This window comes from Nannobrachium achirus, assembly GCF_963921795.1.
Source record: "Nannobrachium achirus genome assembly, chromosome: 22".
Classification (NCBI taxonomy): domain Eukaryota; kingdom Metazoa; phylum Chordata; class Actinopteri; order Myctophiformes; family Myctophidae; genus Nannobrachium; species Nannobrachium achirus.
The window spans coordinates 35959011-35984701 of NC_137829.1; the positions used below are offsets into that span (position 1 = coordinate 35959011).

At 43.1% G+C, this 25691-nt stretch overlaps 2 protein-coding genes across 3 annotated transcripts in view; both read left to right on the forward strand.

The window, feature by feature from the left end:
* The window catches only part of LOC308308322 (metallo-beta-lactamase domain-containing protein 1-like), a 403236-nt gene that overhangs the window by 14671 nt on the left and 362874 nt on the right, over positions 1-25691 (forward strand). The gene's annotated exons all lie outside the window — the stretch shown is intronic.
* On the forward strand, positions 1788-17904 carry ccnt2a (cyclin T2a). Of its 2 annotated transcripts, XM_080753687.1 has the most exons (10): positions 1788-1956; positions 3145-3226; positions 3348-3476; positions 3813-3873; positions 4658-4720; positions 5495-5540; positions 7644-7807; positions 10908-10978; positions 13377-14640; positions 16538-17904. In XM_080753687.1, exons 1-10 carry the CDS (start codon positions 1799-1801, stop codon positions 16621-16623), a joined length of 2124 nt encoding a protein of 707 aa, XP_080609813.1. In that variant the 5' UTR covers positions 1788-1798; the 3' UTR covers positions 16624-17904. The 2 variants fall into 2 exon arrangements, 1 of the variants encoding a protein (XP_080609813.1); XR_013963269.1 differs by lacking the exons at positions 10908-10978; positions 13377-14640; positions 16538-17904 and having other exon boundaries at positions 5495-5929; positions 7644-7779.

The following is a 25691-nucleotide window of genomic DNA, read 5'->3' on the forward strand; positions in this document are numbered from 1 at the left end:
GGACTGGGATGACCATATATGGACATGAAACACACATTTTGTTTTTGAAAAAACCTGTTCATTCTGGACTGAAATGACCATATATGGACGTGGGACACACAAAGCCACTCATTGGAAGCGGCTGGTTAATATTATTATTGTTGTTGTTGTTAAGTTAATAGTATTATTGTATTACACGCCTGGCTTTAAACCAGTCAACATGCACTTTAGCGCAGGGGTCTTCAACGTTTTCAGGCCAGGGACCCCCAAACTGATGGGGAGATGGAGCAGGGACCCCCTAGCACCTCGTAGGGTGGGGGGGTCGGGGCTACGACATATTTTTTATTTTAAACATGTACAAGTTACAGCGAGCAGGGTGGGCCGTACCACTACCATTTCTAAACATACTACTTATTAACTGAGAACCAATGTCAATAATATCAACAATCTGTCAATTACATAGTAATCATGTATTCAAGCTATTCAAAATGGATAGAATCATGATTTATTTTTTAACATAAATGTGGAAAAAAGAAAAAAAAAAGAAACATTTTTTGAAATCTTTTTTTTTTTTTTTACCAATAATTTTGCGGACCCCTTGCAGTACCTCCGCGGACCCCCTAGGGGTCGCGGACCCCCTGTTGAAGACCCCTGCTTTAGCGGAATGGTTAGGGAGCTCTCCTGGGGAACCAGAGCCCCTGGTTGACCCAGGTTCGATCCCAGGCCAGGCCAGCAATGTTGATGTCGATGTGTGTCCCTGTCTGATCAAGACTCTTAACCCCTCATTGCTCACGCGCTCCTTGTGGGCAGCGAATCAGCTAGGTTGGGCTGAAAATACTGAATTTCCCCCTTGGGATTGGGATGGAGTAAGTATTATTATATTATATCATTTATTATTACACACACACACACACACACACACACACACACACACACACACACACACACACACACACACACACACACACACACACACACATTGATTGATTGAAGACTTTATTAGAAGTTTGCATAGGAAAAGGTACAGTTTCATGACGGTACAGTTCACTGGTACAAGGTCTACTAAAAGGAGATCCATGAAAAGACTAAGCTTATTTCCACTGGAAACCATTAAAGTATCTCATATAACATTGAATGACAGACAAATAGAACACAGTACTATGCAGTAGATATGTAAAGAAAAAGAAAAAAAGAAAACAGTAGGTCTAAACAAACAGTATATTCAAAGAAGGGGCAGGGGAGGGTAGGGTTGGGCTAGGTTAGTTTTTTTGAGCGGTGGTTACACCGTCTCCTATACGTGGCCGTGTGTGTATGCGTCCGTGTGTGTGTGTGTGTGTGTGTGTGTGTGTGTGTGCGTGTCTGTATGTAGCCTACAGTACCTTTTGTGACCACACATGTTAAGGGAGGGGCGCTGTTGTTCAGGCCAGGCCAGACACACACACACACACACACACACACACACACACACACACACACACACACACACACACACACACACACACACACACACCACCGCTCAGTTCACACGGGTGTGATTTTTTACCAGTTGCGAACGGCTGCTGCACACACACACACACACACACACACACACACACACACACACACACACACACACACACACACACACACACACACACACACACACACACACACGAGAGAGAGTTTCCGTATCCGCTCTAAACCAGCAATAAACCCAAAACCCTATGCCCAAAACCGGATCAGCAATTTCCCACCATGAGTCTTGCTTCCTGTGCGACGCTGACATCACATCCGCCGTGTCGCCACAGCTCCTCCCCTCCTGACTGAATGCTGGACAGCAATGGCGGCGTGCCGGGGTTCCTCGACCAAGTGGTATTTCACCCGGGAGCAGCTGGAGAACACGCCGTCTCGGTTCTCCGGAGTCGAACCGGACCGGGAGCTCTCGTACCGGCAACAGGCGGCGAACCTCGTCCAAGACATGGGCCAGAGACTCAACGTGTATCCTTTGTAAACAAACGTCCGAAGCAAGCAGTCGACATGATGGCGCCCAGGCAGTCACACGTCGGCCCGTTAGCTAATAACGTCAACGGTTTCGCGATAATGAAAAAAACGAAGCCTACAGTTATGGTTGTTTTGTCTTTACGAGTTTACCATTTACTTACATATCTATATGTTTGTATTTGCTTGGCGTTAATGCAAATACGAACGGTTTATTAAGGGCCAAGGCAAGTAAACACGCGTTTAGCTAATAGCTAGCAGCAGCGTCGCCACTCGCTATCTCGTAAACCGAAATAAACAGCCGACGTACAAGCTCACAATGCGTCGCATCGTTGACCCGTTGTGAGCTTATAGATCTGCTACGACGACGCGCGACACCGCCTTACGACGAACTCTGAAAAGAAATCAAGGCTTCATTTGCTGCGTTTACATGCACAGGTATATCCCACTTGTATTCAGAATGACTGCTCGTTCAGAATAAAAATGCTAACACCTCCATTCTGAATGAATTTTCTTGCGGGTTTGGAGGGGTGGTGTTAGCGTTTGAATCAAAATAGACTTTTATTCAGGTTCTCCTACAGTTCCTAGCCCGTTTACATATTATGGCATAATATTTTATCATTATTTATCGTAATGACAAGTGCATAATAATTATGCTCACTTGTCATTGATTTATGATAACGTTCACAGGCTGATTAAGTAAGCATAAATTAACCTCTCATTAATATTGTCGGACATTTGGGCAGAAAAAATAAAAACTTGACCAGACAAGAAATTCCAGGGGACACCCGGCAGCTAGACTGTTGGATGTGTAGAACATTAATGAATCTTAAAATCTAATGTTGATCACTATTGATCTATGGAATTAGACATGCATAAATGCATCTTCGACTACAGTTAACGTTAGGGTGGGGCTACTTTAGAAACACATTAATTTACTGTGTCGCTCAAATACTGGCAGAAGTAGAGGAGTTGATGCAGTTATCCACTTGAGAGACGTGAGAAATACGTTGTATGGGGTGAGTGCGCGTGAAGAGTATAATCTGCGTGTCTCACAGATTGATTACGTGAGTTTTGGCACTAGTACCCTTGGCTTCAAACACTGCTTGGGGGTCCCCGGCCCGACGGGACTAACTAACGTTTGGTGAATTATTGTTCCTAATGCATTTTCCTTTACTGCCCCTCCAGCTCTCAATTAACAATAAATACGGCTATTGTTTACATGCATAGATTTTATATGCACCACTCTTTCACCAAATTCCACAGAAATGTGAGTATTCTTAAGATGCACTATTGTTTTTGTTGCAGTTTATATAGTTGCTTGTGACCGGAATCACATCTGATGTGGCCATGTCTGTAAAGTGCCTACCGGTATGTTTGTTGTGTTGCAGATCATTTCTCCAACTACCTTATTCCTGGCTGCAAAAGTGGAAGAGCAACCTCGGAAACTTGAGCATGTGATTAAAGTTGCACATGCTTGCCTAAACCCCCAGGAACCGCCGCTAGACACTAAAAGTAATGTAAGTTCAGGTAGATCCTGGGTATTGTAGTTTTTTGTTTTTTTGTTTTTCTTCCTTCCCTGTCTGTCTCTCTGGTTCTCTCAGTGGTCATGCTTTGCCTATGTCTAATTGGCCTTGTAGATTTCCCTTGCTTTGTCCTAAAGGACACACCTGGCCTGTTCTAGGCCCGTTTTTGGTGTGTGTACCACACACCTGCGCCTACCAGCACCACTCGCACTTAAGAATAATGGAGCCTCTCTGTTTGGAGTTTTGCCAGTTTGAAATCAGCTATTAGGGGGTTTGATCAATAGACTCATTACAATTGTTATGTAATGACTGTCTATCAAACTTGTTCAGGCATACCTCCAGCAAGCTCAAGAGCTGGTGATACTTGAAACCATAGTGCTGCAGACCCTCGGTAAGTAACGGTGACTGGAGTGGATGGCTTGAGAAAGAGAGAGCAAGGTAGTGCTTTGTTTCTGATAATCATTGCTTCACTGCATTATCCTCAAGTGTTAATTGAACTCTTGAGAGTGTACGAATCGGTTCCATTTGTACTCTCCCAGAGTTAAATGAACGCTAGGATTTTACTGTGTATTAGCTATATCGATTGTGTTATGACTGACCTCTGTTGATTTATCCATTGCAGCCTTTTCATCGTCAAAGGTTACCGTATATTATGAATTGCTATTTTGGTTACCTGTAATGGCACACATCTTGAGTGAATCATGTAAAGGTGACATGTCATTTCTTCTCAGCACAGACGATTAAATCTAAACAACATGCTTATTCAAATAGCTTCCTAGGAATTTCCAGAGCAATCACCACAAATCTTGTGGTGGTGGTGTTCTAAGCTGTAGTCACTGACAGCATATTCTTTTGTCAGTTGCAACCAACTGTGTAACGTATAAGAAAATCAAGCTTCTTTTTAAGCACAGAAACGTAGAAGACGTATTTTATTACACCTCACTTATATTAGGCCGTGTTACCTAATGTAATTATCGATTAAGTTTCACCATGGATTTTTGTTGTTTCTTTGACACTGAGGGTAGATAACGAGATTTCTCATTGGAATCATGTTTGATCAGTACATGGTGGCGTGAAATTCTGAATTGCGTTCATTTACTTGTTCATGGAATGACATGTCACCTCCCTGTGTCATTTGTCTGTGTTGAACTCACCTGTCATGTATTTTGTTCCAGGCTTTGAAATTACTATTGATCACCCACACACTGATGTGGTGAAATGTTCCCAGCTAGTGCGAGGTAGAGGATTCCTTCTTTGCTCTTTGTGCCCTCTGCTCTTGTCTGTCCCACCTTAGATACGGATGGGGATGGGGAGGGGGGAGGGGTGAAAAACCTGCCTATGTAACGTTTACATAACCACTCACCTGTTCTGTTGATGACCTTTCGAGTCCATTGTCACGTTGGCGGCTTTTCATTGAAGCGCTGTTCCCCGGGCACAGATTGAGCCAAGTCCAAGGCTGAATTTACTTTGAGATTAGACTTTATGGGTAAAATGAAAGATTTTTGATGAAATGAAAGGATTTGTGATGTTGTGTTGTTTCCAAGATAATAATAACAAATATATTATTTAAGTTGTTACATACAATATGACTACAGAGGTATAATTGTATGCCTATTGATACACTTACATTATGACATCTAACTGTCTTGTGTCTGCTCATGAAGTTGTGAGTGAGCTCAAGCAGAACATTTTGTACTGTATTAGATTTAGTCCTTCATTAGAGTAAACAAATTCCCATACCCACGGACAATGCTGATTGCTTTGGCGTCATATTATGAGGCTTAGTCTGTGCAGTTTTCCAGATTTCCAAGTGTCCTTGATGCAGTATAAACTTCCTCAAGTATGATTAAAGTTATTTTCAGTCTTGGTCTTGGTTCAATCACTGTAGAAAATGTATCAAAAGGCAACAATTCAGCTCCTTTAAGTTTAAACCTCACTTAACTGGCCAAATAGTACTGATTATCTTTCTTTCTTTCTCTGTGTGTCTGTCTTATCTCTCTTTTCCCTCACAGCAAGCAAGGATCTGGCACAGACTTCCTATTTCATGGCTACCAACAGGTTGTTATCCTGAACCTCCTTTGTTGCACTGTGACTGCACACCATAGCTTCCTGTAATGCAGGGTACCCTTTCAGTGTCCAACGGGCCCTACTTGCACTGATGGCTATTGGGACGCTTGCCTCCTCTCCCCCGTGTTCCTGTCCCAGGAGGGTGGGACAGGGCGGCTTGTAGCGTTACCGGCCTCAGTTGCAGTGCGGTGTATTGTACAAGGGACCACGTGTTGGCACAGATGGGTTGAATGCAAGATGTGAAGTGTAGTGGTGCGCTTGAAACCCACACGTTTGCTCGGTTGCGAAAAAGTGCATATGTCTAAAAGAAAAGACACTTTGGTAGCCTGAATAGCAGCTAAAGATTACACAGATGTAAACATTTCGTAGAGGTCCTTCCGGTAAGTACCACAACTTTGTTTTTGTTTTTTTCCTCATATTTGTGCTAAATACAGTAAATCTTTTTACATTTTTCCATTTTTCTTAGTATTTGCCTGTTTTAACATACAGACCTTTCAGAAACTCTGCAAGATTCGTGCATTCATTTTGTCCATTCATAAGATGACAACACATACTCTAGAGTTTTTATTTTTATTTTTCTACATTGACCCATTAAGGACCTGTGGTTGCGACTAACTTAAACTCCAAAATCATAATCTGTAAACAATATTTATTTATTGCATATTGCTGACCAATGACCCCACACACACCTTTATGAGTGCTTAGCTATAATTGTCCAATTTCAAGATACAATGGTGGTTATTAGCATTTGTTTTACTAGGGGAAAAGGAAATCTTCCATTGACAGCTTTTTATAAGTTAGACTGGGTCCTTAAAGGGTTTGTTTTAAGTAGCCTTGTCTAGAAAGGGATTGGGTTTAATAATGTTATAATAACCTTGAAAATCCGTTAACGCAATGTGCAATGTCTGGACCCTGACCGAACAGTATTATGGGATTTGTGCCCAGCTTGCATATTTCAAGACAGAATTTAGTTAATTGAAACTGTGACATAGGGGGCCAATGTATGTACTTGACTTGGCTTAGAAATGCATGTAATCTTTTGAGTTGTTGAGTTAAAGATAGATACCTTTATTGATCCTACGGGGGGAATTCAGGTGCCAGAGACATTCGAGGCAGAGAAACAATTTTAAATATGAAAGTGTATTTGAATCAGGTTTAAAGTCAAACCCCTGTAAATGTTAGCTGTGACTGTCCGATATCAGACTCCAGACATTGTACATATTATCAAAGTATTAAAGGTTACCATCCAGCTATTACCAGGAGTCATATTTCCAAAATGTACTTTGTGTATAAATCTTGCAGCATGCTGCTGACACTTGTGGTCCTAACATGGACCAGACTTGCCCTGAAAATCTATTCTATAGCATCATGTAGCAATACATCTAATAATGTATGAAGTGCCTGGATGACTTATGTTTAATGGAGTTATGTTTAATTGACTTTCTCCCAACAACAACAAAGTGCTAGCTTGTAATTTCATAAATGATGTAAGGCTGGATCAAGGTGAATGTGTGTCCACCTTGAAAAGAAAACCCTTAAGTGATGAAAGTGTCATTGTAGTAGTTGTGTATGGGTACTACTGTAAGTCTGTGGTAAACACTTGGATGGTAGCCGTTTTGTCTCTTATGTTAATGTTGTTTGTAATGTGACTCTAACCCTTATCTATTTTTGCATGACCCTTTGCTCTTTCACAGTGGTAGCACACACAAACCTAAATCAAATGATAGGATGATGTGTACTCATGTGTGACTTATGTTACATCAGTTTATCCTATAGTACAGAGAACTTAAGGAACCCCATCCCACTGTAGAGAGTTTTAAGCCCACTCCCTTTATTTTTCAAAGTATGCACCTGTCATGGTTCAGTGTGTCACTTACAGGGAAGGATCCGACTTTGCTTTTGCGTCTAGGTTCACCAACTACAAAGGTCTAAATCAAGTCTAACAATGAATCAGAGTAGCTGTTATAGCCTTCTAGCATGTTTGTTTTGTGTGTTCTTTCTATGCAAGCTGACCGTAGATTAATGTTGTCTGCTCCCTGTGCTGTTTTCTCTCCTTTTTTCTCCCCATGTGTGACCCACCCTTCCTGACCACAGTCTACACCTCACTACCTTCTGCCTGCAGTATAAGCCCACGGTGATAGCCTGTGTGTGTATCCACCTGGCATGTAAGTGGTCCAACTGGGAGATCCCCGTCTCTACTGATGGGAAACACTGGTGGGAGTATGTGGACAACTCTGTCACACTGGAGCTGCTGGATGGTGAGATTTACAAATACATATTTTTAAATGAGGTTTTCCATTTTAACTCATCTGGTGCCGATCCCGAACTATTTCGGCTTTATTTCAATCCAATACAATCTTTTTTTTATTAATTCACTTACCCCGAGCTGCTTGTAGAGTCGTGGGTGGTCCTGGCTCGCTAGCCGCTAGCCAGCTAGCCATTCTACTCTGTCCGACGATATATTCCATTAAAAATGGTTTAAAATACATTTTTGAGCTCCCCAATGTTCACCCGATGTTCGGCGCCGCTTCCGATGAGTACACGAGTGTGCCGATCCCGAAGTAGTTCGGCTTTATTTAATTAAATGAATAAAATGATAAGAGGCCTTCTGAAGCCTGGCTTGATTTTTGTAGCTACTAGCCGAAAGCTAACAACGTCCCGGCCGGCCGTAATTTGCGAACGCAATCGCCAATCTCCGCCTAATCCAATGAAAGGCCGCATCTTTAAAGGCTTATATCTCTTTTTTGTGTTTTAGGAAAGCGGCGCAAGGTTTATTTACGGCGAAATCGCCCAAAAATGATCTTTTAGATGACAAAATGGGAATAGCCATTCTGTTAGCATCTTCATCCGGGACATTTCCATGCCGTGCAGGAACGTGAGCACGTCAGGTCCTGGAAGCTGAAGTCCTGGAAGCTAAAGCGCTCGCCTATGAGAGATGCGCTGGCATTCCTTGGCCCCTAGAGGGCGCTGGCGCTCAAAGAGTTAACACATGGGGAGCCAAACTCGTTCAGTGACGAGTTAAGGCCACTAGGTGTCACCAAGCCAAAAGGAGTTATTTCGTCGAGAGACGAGACAACTAAGGGTTAACTGTACGCGCTGCTGCCTGCCCTCTGAATGACTTGAGCCCATTACGTCACCCCGTAGCAGAGAGAGAGAGAGAGAGAGAGAGGGAGAAAATAGCGGAGGCTGGTTACATTGATTTCCATTCTACTCTGAAACATAAAAAGGGCTTTATCTATGAATGAGGTGAAAAGAACGCCAGGGAAGCAGATATCTGATTGTTTTCACGGCGACACTTTACCGCGATGGTCTGCCGCGGTTTGGATTTTAGTTTCGCGAGCTTTTGTAAACAAAGGGATTATCTTCCTCAATCGTCAGTCCACCCACGTGCACACGCACGAAGCTTCCGAGGCTCTTCAAAATAAAGCGTGAGTGAACTGCGGCAGCAGCAACAGCTAGAAATGTTATAAACCTGAGCAGCCCATGTGTTAATATACTGCACACTGTCTTATTGGGCTACATGGTCATTTCAGTCACCAAGGATCTTCCTCAGGCAGGGTGTTGCACAGGTTGATGCAATGTGGGGGGGTATCCTTGAGATTTCAACCGTATTTAAATTCTCTGAGACATAATTCAATGATGCCGAGATTACACTCACATAAAACACAATAAGTAACATGACAACAAAAAAGCAATAATGTTGACAACATGATAACGGCTAAACAGTTGTAAACAGTTAGGTAGTGCACGATTGCCCGATAATCCTTTTCCTACAAATTTGCATCCAATCATAACAAATGTTTAAAACTAGATTATGCTGAGGAGTAGTGTGAACTGCACAGCAATTTGAAGACTTTGAAAGTTGTGCAGTGTGTGCAAGGCATTTCTGTACGCTAGAGATGTGTGAATTAAAGTTATACGTAACTACGGACCGTGCCATTATTCACGAATCAGGCGGTTTTGCTACATAAAAACGAACGTTTGGATTCCTAGTGGTTGAGAGAAATATTAATCCACCTGCTTGTTTGCTCATCTGCTGTGATGACCACCTACAAAAGGAGAAAAGGCAAATTTACAGTGTGTAATTCACAGTTAACCTCTGTACAGACCGGCGAATTAGCGAAAGCGACGTGAATAAGCGAACCAAAAAGGCGAAGAATTTGCGATTCGCCTTTTTCCATACACACCAAAAAGCGACGCGAATATGCGTATGATATTCGCTTAATTCGCCTAAAACGAGGGGGTGATTATCTGCCTCTGGCGCAGGAGAAAGGAGAAGAGAAGAGAGGAGAGAGTAGAACGGAGACAGGGTCCAGGGAAACAAATAGTACACGCGCTCCCTATTTGCGAGACAGTGCGCTCTTCATATTATATCGCATCTCTCTGAGTCTGCATGCAGTGCATTTGGCCAGAGAGAGAGAGAGGGGAAGGGGAGCAGAGCGTTCACCGTTCCTCCTCCGCCTGTGTCCCTGCATACTGGCAGATCCCCGCAACAGCTCGTGGAAAGTAACTAAAAGTACATTTACTTGAGTAGCCTGTACTTGTAGATGTGTCCAATTTCCAGTACTTTACTTCTACTCCACTGCACTTCGGATCCATTTGTATTTAATACCCAGCGATTTATTTTAAAACATTAGTCTTTTTGCAGTTATAAATTAGCCTAAAACATACCATGCTTTTACCAGTAATACATTCGAGTACTTTTTCGAAGCAGCCACGCTGCCACACAGAGAGAGACACGGAAAAGGAGAAAAACTCCGTTCCCCTCTGCCTCAATGTAACGTGAAGGTCCCTCCACCATTCTCTCTCTCTCTCTTGAAATAGGGTAGAGTGAGCTTACTTTGATACAGAGAGAGAGAGGAATTCGCCTTTGAACGTTCGCTAAATTCGACACAAGGGCGAATAAAAAACAGACGCCTTTTCGCTTTTTTTAAATTCGCGTTTGGTGTGGATGCTTCCATTGACTTTATAAGGTTTTAAACAAAAGGCGAATTATACGCTAATTCGCTATTCGCCAATTCGCCGGCGGTGTGTACGAAGCTTTACGCATGAGGCACAAGGGTGTTACATTTAAATTTACCCTGTCACGCTTGTTTATGTTAACTTGTGGAGTCAGGTGATGTCTGGGTCGATCCGTGCATAATATCTACAAACAGCCAGCCGCAATACAATACTCACTTTGCATGCACTTACAGTATTTTAGTCAAATGTGATATTGTATAACTTTATAAACAAGAACTTTTATAAGGTTAAAGCTGTTAGCTTACGGATTTCCTTTTAAATGGTTACAAATATTTGAATGACATCACCAGTGTAACATGGGCAGTAAAGCTGTTCTCCTGTGTCTCTCACCTGTAGAGCTGACTCATGAATTCCTGCAGATTCTGGAGAAGACGCCCAGCAGATTAAAAAGGATACGAAACTGGAGGGTATGCGAATTCTCTTGCATTGTAATGCATAGATGAGTCAAGAATGTAACTTTGATTTCTTTCCAAAAAGAGACCAACAGTCTGTATTCTGTATGAAAGACGTTTCTGAAAGTGTGTGAGGCTGGCCCCATATAGAACCTCACCCTCCGTTGTAGAACTGTTGTTTTTAATACCTCTAAAATGACAAATTAAACATTGGCCATATTGTAAAATATTAGAGGCAGAAATTGTGAAAATAGCTGATTTACATGCTCACAAATGCCACATTGTGAGCATGTACAGTAGATCTGCTATTTTCACAATAGAACCGTGATATACAAAATGTAATGCCTCAACTCTTGGTACTCGTCAGGGTCCCCAGTTCAAATATGATTATTTTGGCGGTCTCGGCCTGAAAAGGTTGAGAACCCTATAGTATCCAAAAAGTAAAGGTAGTTCCACCCTCCCAGGGTGTGATTTTCCAAACACTGGCACATAAAAAGTTTACATCGGGGTTGGTTTAAATCGCTCATTTAGTCTCATTCAACCCAGAACCCCCCCCCCCCCCCCCCAGCAGCAGGTGCCAGTACTGCTCCCTTCCCATTGTAGCAGAATCGGGAGCAGTACTGGCACCTGCCACTGGGGGGTTTCCAGGTTGAATGGGAAAGCATGGCACAGGCTGACAAAATAACCGATTTAAAACATTTTATTTTTTAATGTGCCGGTGTTCGGAAAAAGAAAATCATCTCTGGGAGTGTGGAACTAGGGGTGGGGCGGTATCGACATTTTGTTATCGCGGTAACCGTCTTCCCATTTACCGCCGGTATTGCGGTAATTACCGCACCCCCGTATCAATTAATTAAGGTTCGGCGATAAGCCAAAATATTGCAATCGTCTTCCCAAAAGTTGCCTCTCCACAGCCTGACTGCCCGAGTTCTACTTCCCCGTACAGCACAGCGGGTCTGGCTTTGAAAGGAGAAGATCTACAAGCTCACAACACGTCGCATCCGCGACGCGTTCTGAGCTTTTAGATCTGTGCACTGTCAGGTTACCATAGAAACGTAGGCTACTTGGGCTTTTCAGACACAGACAGCTGTGTGAGAACAAACCAGAAGAGAGATGGGTAGTCAGATCGTGTACAGTGATTCTGTAAATCACGTTTCAAATCGTAGTGATTGAGTGCTGAAATATACAGGTTTTAGTTACAAGACTTGACAGAAAAGGTTATAAAATCGCCGACGGGACACAACGCGCGACGCAGTGGAAAAAGTAAAATATTTCATTTTCGGTTTTAGTCCACGCGGCCCACGCTCCGCCCGTAATCCGTATGAATAAAAAAGAAACTGCCACAAGGTACTGCCACAACACAAGGTATGTATTAAAGTGATCCCTGGCTAATACGACAAATATGCCTTAATACATTATAATTGTCCTCTATAATTACAATGTAAAATTAAAAACACCTTAAATATTTTATTTCTAGAAATAGCTAATATTTCACTCAATAGGGGAAATGCCTGTCGCAAGTTGATGATGTCATAAATGTAATTTGTGATCTATCCCTATGGAATTTATGGAATGCATGTGCAAATAAAAACAAACGTAATACTTCCTATGGTTAATATGAGCATCAAATCAATATTTCAAATGTGTTTGTGGTTTATTTTGCACATGCATGCCATAAATTAGACCAAACATAACATTTATGACATCATCAACTTGCGACAGGCATTTCCCCTATTGACTGAAAGATTAGCTATTTCTAGAAGAAATAAAATATTTGAGATGTTTTTAATTTTACATTGTAGTTATAGAGGACAATTATAATGTATTAAGGCATATTTGTCGTATTAGCCAGGGATCACTTTAACATACTTGTGTCGTGTGGATTACAGAGAAAGTTTACGCTGCTCTGTACTCCTATTCCCTACGAGGCTGCTGCGCTGTGCAGGTCTGTCTGTGTCTCCGAGTGACGTATGTGGCTTCCAAACATGTGGTACGCGGCCCAGAGCAGAGTGGCATGGAGCGCATGCGGTCCTCGCTTCTCCCCTGTTTTAAAACTCGCTTGTTTTCAATAAAAAAAAATTGACCGCGGGATGCACACTGACACCGCGGTAGACCTCGGTATACCGCGGTACGGCGGTTACCGTCCCCAACCCTACGTGGAACTACCTTTACTTTTTGGATATGTCGCGAAAAGGGTGATCTATCTCTCCGTGAAAGAATTCCACTGCAGCCGGCATATGTATAGGACCGTAGGACCTCATCTCGGAGTACAACAGTTCTACAGCGGAGGGTTAAGTTCAAAATGGGTCTAGTGTGATGCAGAGAAAGTGTCAATGACTAGATTGGGGTGGAAACCTCAATTTTGTCTCAAAATGAAACTTAAAACATCTCCCTCTCCCTTTCAACCATCTAGGCAACGCAAGCTGCCAAGAAGCCCAAGACGGAAAGCAGCCAAACGGCAGAGAACTCCTTCACGTGTCCTTCAATGCTCGACCATTCCTTGGGTGACTCCTCTCTTACAGGAGTTTCATCATCCAACCCAACCTTCTCCAAAGCAGGCTCCTCCTTCCCGATGGCTGTCTCTCTGGACTCGATGTCATCGTACGGCCTCCCCAGTGACTGGCCCCAAAGCCACCAAGACTCGGGGTATGCCTCCACCACTTTGAAGCAGGAACCCCTTGTCCTCCCTCAAGGGCCAGCGGTGTCCTTACAAACTTCCACCTCTTCGTCTTCTGCACTTCTGAACCTACCGTACAGGACTGACAAAACTGTGGACTTCAACCCCGTTAAACACGAACACAAAGGAGGCAGTGGGGGTGGAGGGACCAAGCACCAACAACAGCCACCTCAGCCTTCCTACCCTCCTCCGCCACCAGCTACTGCCAGTGCTCTAAAGCTGTCCCTGGACAAGTATAGGGAGAAACACGGCACAGAACTAGCAACCGGTGGACAGAAACGCAAGCAAGAGCAGCATGGAGCACCGACTGAGTGTGAACCCTATGCATCCTCCTCTGTTGGCCAAGTAGATCATAGAAAACATTCGCAGCCAAACCAGACATCTCAGCATGCTTATGGGGGCTGCAACACTGGCAGCCCTCTGAAAATGAAGGTCCCATCTTTGGGCCAAGACAGGCGTCACCATGGTGATAAACGAGACAAGGGGACAGCGTCACTGAAGGTCCGCCTCCCTGCCCCCGCACTAGGCGGCAGTGGCTCCCAGTTAGACAGAAGTGTGCAGCCAGGCAAGGAGGATCTAAAGATGAAGATCAAGGTTTTATCATCCGAGCGCCACAGCTCATCCGACGAAGGTGCTGCGGCTAACAACAACAGCAGCAGCAGTAAAGGTAAACATTCCAGCCCACTGGTGAGCAAGGACAAACTACACCGGGGATCGGAGCACAGCATACATCGGCACCACAAGCACACTCACTCCCACCCCCACGTGCACAGCGGAAACGGGCGGGGGGGCCCAGAGATACTCGGCGGTGGAGGGGGGCTGCTCCGCAGTCCCCTGGGCTTGGCTGGTATGGAAGGGCCGACAGCCTTTGCTCCACCCGGGTCTAACACTTCCTCGTCCCGCAAGAGGCCATACACCGAGGCAAGCCACAACCACCACCCTTCTGCCTCATCGTTCACCAAAGTGAGCAAAAGCTCCAAGGGTGGCGCTGGCTCTGCAGGTACTTGACATTCCTCTTTTTCCTGCCTTCTCCCTCCGCTTCTCTCCTGTAACGTGATGCCGCCAGATGGTGGTGTATTGAGTAAATGATACTTCCTCATACTTCAATCTGGAACTGCTGAGGGCATTTTTCCAAGCTATTTGGGAGGTGATACTCTTTTCTAAAACGGCTAGTTCCATTCTGTGATTCTGATTGGCTGGTTTACCTTTAATTGCTGTGGTATTATTGCATTATTTCAGGTGCATTATTTCTTTCCACAGTGCACCAATTATCTGCACCTGTGTTGTTGGCAAAAAAAAGCTGGGGACTACTTTCTTGTAGCTGTGAACTACTTTCTTGCAGACCTTGTAGTGAATTAATAGTTTTAATTGGTACATGTCTATGATTTTTCATGTTGCCATATTGTAACTGTTAACTGTTAAGCAATAAGCCACACGAGGCATGTGGTTACCTGTATTTTATTTTTTAACGGCTGAGAGGGTTAGAGACACTCGGCTTCGCCTCGTGTCTCACCACGCCTCTCAGCCGTTATAAAATACCAGGTAACCACATGCCTCTTGGAATCGTACACTTTATGAAAGAAGCATGCAATTTGGCACACAGTTAGAACATGCCATATGGAACATTTTTGGCTATAGGGACATCGCAGATTTGTCTTGGGAAACTTGTGGGAGCCAATCAAAGTTGGGCTCTCATAGACTTTACTATACAGTAAAATAATACAAAAAATAAATATGCTTTAAGTAACATGTGAGGGTTTTTCGGGATTCTGAATCCAATGCAAGCAATAGTTTTGCAGGAAAAACATTCCTTGGGCTAAAAACGGACCCCATAAACTATGGTTTAGTGATGAGTCATCACTTTTCACAGTTTTGTTGTGGCCATTTCTCGGAAAGTAATGTTTTCCGTGCAAAACAAATGCTTGCAATGGATTCAGAATCCCGAAAAACACCTAGTTTGACCCCTCACATGCTACTTAAAGCATATATATATTTATTTTTATTGTACTGTATAGTAAAGTCTATAAGAGCCCAACTTTGATTGGCTCCCACAAGTTTCCCAAGACAAATCTGCAATGTCCCTATAGCCAAAAATGTTCCATATGGCATGTTCTAACTGTGTGCCAAATGTCATGCTTCTATCATAAAGTGCACGATTTTTGCCTGAAAAGCTCAGACTACTTGTGGCTTATTGCTTCATTCTATCACAGTCTGTTCGTGCTAACTCCAACCACTCATATTGACATGTCTGCATGACGCACTGTATTGTAGCTGCGCCGGCAGTAAAGTAAACATTAAACACAAGCCACAAGCGCATTTCATGTCGGCTGCCGCTTATTAGTTGGAACCGGGCGCTCTGCGGTGTAGCACCAATCTGAGCGGTTTCAGATGGAAGTATGAGGAACTCAATAATACGCCACCATCTGGCGGAGTCGGGTTGTCTCTCCTTTACTGCAGTGTGTCACATCGGTCTCTCAGCTCTGCGTCCACGTTTTTCCCAATGACCCTAAGTGCAACGGTGGGGGCGCGGGGGCTGCAAGGGAAAGGAGCGCTTGTTTTCGGTGATGACAACAGAGGCACGCCGTCAGGCGACCATGAGCCACGTGAGACACCGCTGAGCGAGTCACCGTGTCGAGCGTTGCGACGGTCGCATGAGCCGAGTCACCGAGTTATGTGCCGTTATGGATAGAATAGTAAATCTTTGTCCCACCCCCCGACTTTCGGCACCTCCGCTCGGTCCAAGTGAACACAGCGAAGCGCTCCCTGCCTCCTTACCCACCACTGGCCCCCACCGTTGCGCTCAGGGTCCCTGGGAAACGCCAGGTCGCCTCAGCTCTATGGCTAACCAACCTCCCTCCCGCCTTATCTCTTCTTTCTCCCCTCCTGTCACACCCCAGGTGGGCTGCGGTCCTCTCAGCAGTACCTTCCTCCTCCTCCTCCTCCCAGTGAGTCCACACACCAAGTGACAGACCAGAGACACTGAGTCTCACCCTGCTCAATGATCATGTGACCTCCGCTACGTCAACAGACACGCAGTCAAGACTCTGGACAGGAGCACTTCCCTGTTAAAGTGACCCGGAAAAGAACTTAGAACATTATAATAATAATAATCATGATAATCCCATTTTATTGAAAGTCTGAAATGAAAAAGGTTATATAGCAAGATTAAAAAAAGATTATGCTAAAAGTATTGTTGGACTTCTCCGTTTATGGGAGAGAACAGATTAAAAAAGAGAAGGTAAATAATAATGCTTCCTGATAGTCAGATCTCTTGGCAGTGATTCTCTATCCTGTCTTCTATTTGTATGTCAAATTGCTGCTTTGTTCTCCTTAGTCTACAAATGGATCTAGAAACGTGTGTGTGGGTGAGCGTGAGCTTGTATTTTTGTATTTTTTGGGGGGTCCATCCCTTATAATTTCACAATTGAATGCGAGCAAACTAAAGTTAAGTATGATCAATACCGAAAAGACTTGGAATGGTGCAATTTCTTTTTTTCCCCCCTTTTTTAAATAGTAATTTAATTGAGTAGTGCTTCTCCAGCTGTACCACGGAAGCCAGTGTCCAGCGTTGTAATGGAGGCAACCTGTCAACTGTTCCTTTTGCAGGCTCTGACTTTACAGTAAATGGGAGCAGATGTTTTCTTTTTAGTTGAAGTTTAATCTCTTGATTTATTTTCTCCCTCTCTGCATTCTTTTTTTTAAATACTTCAATACTGTATGTATGATGTGCATGTTTTCAATCAAAGGGATTTAAAAAAGCAGAGCGCTTGACTCACTGTTTACAGAAAGTGGAGATAAATGTACATACGTTTTTGTATGTTTAAAGAAAAAAAAAGCTGTAACACGAATACTCAGGTTTGGAGCTGCTTGTACAAGATGTCTATATACCTATAAAGAAAGACTTATAAGACTATTGTAACGTGATGATGTAGGCAGCAGCCATCATCAGGTGACTGGCTGCAGCATTCCAGTGGTGTGTGCTTCTTAGGCCCTGAAGTTGATGTTGACACCCTCAAGGAGGCGCCATATAATTGCATTTTCCCCCCCATCATTGGAAATGATTGTCATGAAGAGTCTCGCCCTCCCAGGAATCCAGGCACATCAAAAACTGACTCATCATTGTCACAGTGTCGAGAAATGCAGTTTGTACTGATAATTATTGTTTGCAACCTCCATGAAGACCTTAAAGCAGCATACCAGTGTTTTGAGTTTTCTTTTGCTCGTTTACTACATTCCCTCACTGTTTCACATAAAGCCTATATAATTTCCTGCATTTTGAGTTACAGTATGTTTGAGATATTCATGTCATTATTTTGAGTAAAATGTAAATGGTTTGAAACCAACTGGCAAATATTTTAGTCTATTTAATTTCAGCACAATTGCATATTTTAGTCTATTTAATTTCAGCACAATTGCACCTTTGTAGTAATTCTGCTATCTTTTATCATAGTGACAATTCTGTAAATCTTGTGGATAATCACAATTGCTTTTTATATACACCAACAAATCGCTGCCGTAAGCATTCTAATTGCTTCCTTTTATAGATCTATAATGATAAAAAAAAGAAATCGATTAGTTAAATAGACTGTTGCACCCCTGAAATGGAGCTCAGACCGGTCAACTAAACCAGTGCTTCTCAAAGTGGGGTCTGGGGAACTACATGGGTCATTGAGTTTTTTGATTTAATACATTTTGTTATATTTATGTACTATATTTTAATGTACTAGAAGTTTTCACTATGATATTATTGAGCATAATAGTGATGTAGTTTGTTTGGTGGAGATTCACCTTAAGAATGACTAGGACTACTCGTACTGTACCATTCAATTCCCACTTAACCCATAGTAGAGATATCAACTCAGATAGGGTTCCCATAGCCCTTATAGGACCGGTTCACCTCTGGGACAACCAGATCTTATTGTATTGTTGTTTCGGACACGATCAACACAATCCTGAGTTATTTTTTAAGTTCAATCTGTGTTTTTAGATATTTTAGTATTTCAGCATGCTACAAAGCATCATATGATGCATTTTGCATCATATGATGCATTAGAATAGATGATGCAATACCATGCTACAAAGCATCATATGACCAGTTGTAGCATGCTGAAATACTATAATATCTAAAAGCAGATTGAACAAAACTCAGGATTGTGTTGATCGTGTCCCAAACAACAATAAAATAAGATCTGGTTGTCCCAGAGAGAGGTGAACCGGTCCTTTAAGACCTGAGGCCCATTCAAAAAATGTCTACTTAATCCTAACAGTTTAAAATAATTATATTGCTATAATATCAGTGAGTGGTGCTCAAACCCTTTCATGTCAAGGACCCCCCCCCCCCCCCCCCCCCCCAAAATTACAGGTATTTGGCCATGGACCCCGTCATCTCGTTCCAGGGACCCCCAGAAGCAAAGATTTTAGTTCAAATGTTCACATAAAAAAATAATCTGTTCAAAGATAGCAGATCTACAAGCTCATAGTGTGGCACGGAGTGATGTGCAATGAGCTTGCATATCTGCTGTTTTTGAATAGCCAAATTAATGCTTAAATTAGTAATGCTAAAATATAAATAAAATAAAATATAGCTAAAATATAAAATGACAAATGCTTTCCCAGTCTTAATGGGTTCAACGAAAGCTAATCAGATGTAATGGGGGTCAGATCCTTGAACTAAAAGCAAACGACTACTGTTAAGTTTAGGTTACATTAACAGCTCGAGCAAAATATACAGTAGATGCATGGTACCTGGATGTGAAAACTGAAAACACTGAAATTCCATGCTTGGTTTACAAAGGACACGTTTCTTTACAACTCTATATAATTTTAATATATTACACATTAACAAATGAAATAATTTAAATATAAAACAAAATTAGGCATTCATATGATTGGCACAAATTGATGAAACAGTTCAGTTCAAAGTATATGTTATGTAGTGTTTTGCGATCACATTCATCACAAGATAAAAGTGCTCTCTTTGTTTACATGATTGTAAAAAGAAGAGAAAGAGTTGATAACAAAATAGTTGTTCTAAGCTCCTTGATAAGTATAGTGCTATGGTTTAGCTATTTGGAGTGATGACTAAATGTCTCTTGACATTGAAACGTCAGCTCAGCCACACTTTCCATGTGAGTGGGCACAGTGATGCTTTGAGTGTGGGATGAATGGATGTATCAGCAGTTGATTAGCAGATGGTCGTAGCTTCTGGTCACTGTAGAGGGGAACAAAAATATGGAAATTCATGGGGTCACTTCACAAGTTTAAAATGAAATTATTCTCCCTCCATGTTTAGTTTGTTTTTAGAGTTCTCAACGGGCCTGAGAATTAATGCCCGGCCCTAACTGGGTCCTAACTGGTCCAGCCAGAAGCCCAGCCCGGATCGACAAATTAGCGTACATTTTAGGCCCTACACCTACATGGCCCGAAAACTTCGGGTCGGGTAGAGTCAGGACAGAGAAGAATTCGAGAACTCTATGACAGAGTAAAAGTAATATAGATAATAAAAAATTATCTTTTCTTTTTTCATTGAGCCCGAGACCTGGCACGGCCCGACTAATTAGCATATATTTTAGGCCCTACCCGGCCCGAAAATGTTCAGGTCCGGGCAGAATTTGAGAACACTATAGTTTAATAGTTTAGCAATTAATTATTTCATTTGGTATGTTAACAAACTAGCTGCTACAATGGATTACTATCATTGCCTTCTCTTTCTAAACCATACTAAGTATTATTCCTGTAATAGCCTACTTGAAAAATAATAGATGGGTGGCTTCAATGTTTTGTTAAGCTACTTCATCATTTAAAGTTCATGTATCAGAGGCGATACTTCATGATCATTTATTTTGCAGTATTCAAGGTAGACATCTCACCTTGTTAGGCAGACTTGAACAAAGTGTCTAGCGTTGACAGAGAACCCATCCGGCAGGGAGGGCATTGACCCTCTCTGAGCTCCAATGTAGAATAAGGCAGCCATCTTGTCCATGTGTGCCAGTGGTGGTTTTCCTGTTGCCATCTCAAACACAGTGCAACCAACACTCCAGATGTCTGACTTCCTGCCATGGCCCGTCTCGTTGATCACCTAGGAAGTAGATGGGAGGTTGCAAACCGGATAATTCGGGTGGTTAATTTGATCCCACAAAAGTATTTTAACCAAAGCTCCTGTGTCCCTATTCTGGGCATGTCAAAGTAGTCAAAGATTCAGCGAAAATAACCTACTACTACCTACTTCTAATCTACAAGTTAGGACACGTGAGCTCTGTAATTCTGCTATTTCCCTGTGAAGACATTTGGTGTAGAGGGGGACAAAAAGGAGAGGGCAAGTATAGAGCCCTGGGGACCAAGTCAATGAACGGTTTACATGGCCAAGTAATTGTATTAATTAATTAATGAATTAATTAAAAGTGTCCTCTTTTACAAGACAAGCTAATGCTGTTAGCCCGCTGGCCTAGCGGTCCAGGTGCATACCACATAGGCTCTAATGGCTGATGGTGTGTCGTGGGTTTGAGTCCCGTACCTGACAACCTTTGCTGGGTGTCTCTAACCTCTTTCCTGTCAATCTTCACCTGAACGATCAATAAAGGCAGAAAAGCTAAATACAAATCTAAAAAAATAAAAACCGCTTTGAGGAAGCTGAGGTCCAATGCATATTTTCAACGCATTTATCTACCTCCGGTGCCATCCAGTAAGGTGTGCCATGGACAGACTTGAGGAGATCTCCACTGTTGCTGGAAGTGTGATTGACACGGCTGAGGCGGCGGGCGCAGCCGAAGTCGATGAGCTTGACCACGCCGGTGGGCATCAGCATGATGTTGTTGCCCTTCAGGTCCCGGTGGATCACCCTGTTCAGGTGGAGGTAGGCCACGCCTTGCAGGATCTGACTGGTGTAAAGGGACAGGACACGCTCTGGCAGAGGGCCGAACCTGAAGTGCAAAAGCATAAAAGGGATTGTATTAGTGTGGTTGCCCTAACAGGGCATCATCTGGGAATTCCCATATATCAGGGGTCTTCAACGTTTTCAGGCCAAGGACCCCTTAGTCGAGAGAGAGATGAAGCAGGGACCCCACAATTGTTTGACAGCACAATCATCAGTGTATTTTGGATTCATTTCAATTTGTGTTTTCAGATATTTAACCACTTGAACCGTCAAACTTAATAAACTTGACCTTTCACTCTGTACTGTCTGCTCTTTTCCCCCTCAATACCAAACCTCTTTGCCAAAAATAGCCGATCTACAAGCTCACAATGCCTCGCGCTGCGAGGCGTTGTGAGCATGTAGATCGTCTATTTTTGGCTAAAGTTCTCAGAATATGGACACTAGGGTTCAAGTGGTTAATATAAAAAAGGAGGAAAGAAAAAGCTTCTATCACACAAAGATTTGGAGGACCCCCTGTAGTAACTCTGAGGACCCCCTAGGGGTCCCGGACCCCCTGTTGAAGACCCCTGCCATATATAGACTTAATATCAATGTTTTCGGGCCGGGTAGGGCGTAAAATGTATGCCCAGTTAGGGCATTTATGGGCCCTTTGATAACGCAGAGCTGGTAGAGTCATCATTGTGATGTCAGAACAGGTCAATAAAAACATGGGTATCCGTACTAAAGGGGAGCACACACTGAACGCGGACGGCTGCGCAGCATCACGTCGCGGTATCGACGCACGTGAAGTGCCATGCGGTAACCCCAACTGGACGCGGCGCGCTGCCACACAGCACATCCATTTCCCCCGGTGGGAAGAAGCATGGGAGAACATGTTCAACGCGCGGCAACGCTGGAAAAATAGAACAGCGGCGTATCGGTGCGGCAGGCGAGGCGGCAGACCCGCGGCTGCACGCGTCTGACGCCACCGGTGTGGGTTAGTTCATTGAAAATAACGGGGCCGTATGTTTTGACGCGGCGCTCCCGCGCCGCCTCCGTGTCCGGTGTTTGTTCCCCTTAATACATTTGGCTAATACATTCCTACTAAAACACACATAGTGAAATGTATGAACAGTTTGCACTGCTCAAAAAAGTGTAAATATGATTACAATGGTTGTAAATCTACACATTACATTGTAAAATTGTTACTTTATGGCCGGCCGGGTTGAGATTGTATAGTTGGTATCAATACTTGGGCATAAAAGGGACACAGACTAACAGACTGACACATACAATGTTATGACATCACCCCTCTCTGATTGGCTATGGGCCCATGGCATATACACAGATGGCCTACACATAGACACACACAAAGATATAGTAAAATCTATATACAGTATAAATACATCTAGAGGTTTGCACCCCTCTAGTGACTAGCTATATACGCCCCCTTTATATCAGGTCGCACTTGTTGATCATCCCCTTGATGACGTCAGTTTTTTCAAGGGTTATCCCATTGGATGACGTCAGTGCAGACATACACACAGACAGACATAGATTTCCCTAATTTATTGCGACCGTCAGGTCGCACTTACTATCAAAACCTCCACCGGCTGTCTGTCCGTCCGTCCGTCCGTCCGTCAGTCACACGTCACACTTTTGCCCTGCTCATATCTCCGCAACCGTTGCCCCGATCCATGCCATCAATTCTCACATGTGGCATTTCTTCCTCTGTCTATTGGGAATGTGCATGCTCAATTTCATCAAAACGGACCAACCCTGCAAACTTAGGAAGCCAATCTTAGCCAATCAGGATGGAATTTGGAAAATTTGACCAATCCATGTTGATCACATCATGACTGTTGAGATACTGTCTACCGATTTGCGTGATTTTTGGACAAAATCTGTAGGAGTACTGTCCAAAAGTTAGTTCTACAGAAATCGGCCTCCTGGTGGCGCTAGGACAGGCCCATGTGAAAGAATGTGGGGCAGAGGTTCTGAATTGGCATCCAGGGAGTGTGTGTGTGTGTGTGCACAGTTTGGCCGAAGACCAAGCCAGCGGCGCCGGAGATTAGCTGGTAACAGACGGACGGACGGACGGACGCACGGACGACAACAATATCCAGCCTCTGTTGCCTCTGTTGCCGTGGACTGAAGACTCACCTTTTCAGACTCCACGTAAACCCTTAGCACTACTGAAACACTCAATGACCATACATGAAGCTAGTTAGCGTTTGTTTTTAGGTTTTTTTAGAACTTTTTTTCTTGACTGATTATTTTGTTTTCTAGATAGATATTCATTTGAATTTGTTATTTTGCTGTTGATGTATTGACATATTATCTTGTTTATTATTGTGTTGTTTTATCTGCTTATTGTAAGTCGCTTTGGATTAAAAGCGTCTGCTAAATGCCTAAAGTGTAAACTGTAACTGTAAACTGTTCACTGACTTGCAGCCTGACCTGTGGAGGATGCTAGCGATGGAGCCTCCGGGGACGTACTCCATGAAGATGGAGACCACTTGTTGACGGAGCGAGGTCCCCAGGAAACCCACAATGTTGGCATGACAGAGGTTCTTCAGCAACTCCACCTCCTCCTGAAGACGAGCGTACTCCCTGTCCGCAGCCTCCGGGTCGGAGGCGTCCAGGCTCACCTGCTTCACAGCGATCAGCTGACCCTGACTTGTGAGGCCACAGAATACCTGACGAGAAGAGAGTTGGGGTGCAACAGTTAACCCGTTTAGACCGCTAACGCATTATTACATTAACCATTATGCTTTAAATGGTGAAAAATAGCAGATCTACAAGCTTACAGCGCGGCACCGAGTGCCGCGCTGCGAGCTTGTAGATCTGCTATTTTTGAAGAATCGTGAAAATGTGTGCAAGTCTTTGAATATTTTGACCTGATTCTATAAATGTCTACTAAATCCTAACAGGTTTCTGAAAAGCTATGTTTCTGTGTCAGTGGTGCGCAAACCTTTTCATGTGAAGGACCCCCAAAATGACATGTATTTGGCCACGGACCCCCATCTCAAAATATTTAGTTCCACGGACCCCCCAGAAGCAAAATTTTAGTTACAAATGTTCGCTTTAAAAACACGTTTATTCAAAGATTTGCACACATTTTCACGACTTTTAAAAAATAGCAGATCTACATGCGCTTGTATATCTGCTATTTTTCAATAGTTAAAGCATAAAATAATTCCAGGTTAAAAAAAAAAGCCCCACACACCCAGTGTGACGTGAGCGGTGGTATTTATGGGTTCATTTCATTAAGCGTCCTGCGAAGCTTGGCCAATGTGACCCTAGGCGTACAACAAACTTTGGACAAACGGACAAAGCCCGATGTTGGAGATTAGCTCCTTCCAGGAGGCACAGCTGAATTACGGTTCGAATTGTACAAAAAATACGATTTTAAATACAGAAACGTAGTTAATCAGACAAATCAATTTAAATGCTAAGTTAAACTATGTATATAAAAAAAACATTATTCGATTAATCAAAAAAGTAAGAAACACCATTTAGGTGTTTTTAGCACCTGCATGTCGTCTGCTGGTTAAAATACTATAATACAGAATTTTTGATGAAAACCCAGTATTGTTGTAAGGATTGAGAGCTTGGATGCATAATGTCAATATATTTCTCTGAGCTCTGTTGTGCATGGGAATCAATTTTAATCGCATTATTCTGTCTATCGACATTTGTGTACTAATGCTACTGTAACTAACCGTCCCATAAGCTCCTCTGCCAAGCACTTCCCCCTTTGTCCAGGTGATGGCATCGTCCACAACCAAGCCACTGAGCACTCCACCATGTGTTGTAATGTCCTGCCAAACACAATAGACAGAGGGGAGGATTACAACGCTGCTTTGCATAACACCAGGGGTCTCACACCAAATTCTGGGCCCTGGGTACTTTAACTATTGAAAAAGATATACAAGCTCACAGCACGGCACCGAGTGCCATGCTGTGAGCTTGTAGATCTGCTATTTTTGAAAAATCTTGAACATTTGTGCAAAGTCTTTGAATATTTCAAATCCTTCTAAGGTTTTTTGAAAAATCTATGTTTCTATGTCAGTGGTGCTCAAACTTTTATGCGAAGGACCCCCAAAATGATATGTATTTGGCCACGGACCCCCATCTCAAAATATTTAGTTCCAGGAACCCCCCCAGAAGCAAAATTTGAGTTACAAATGTTCGCT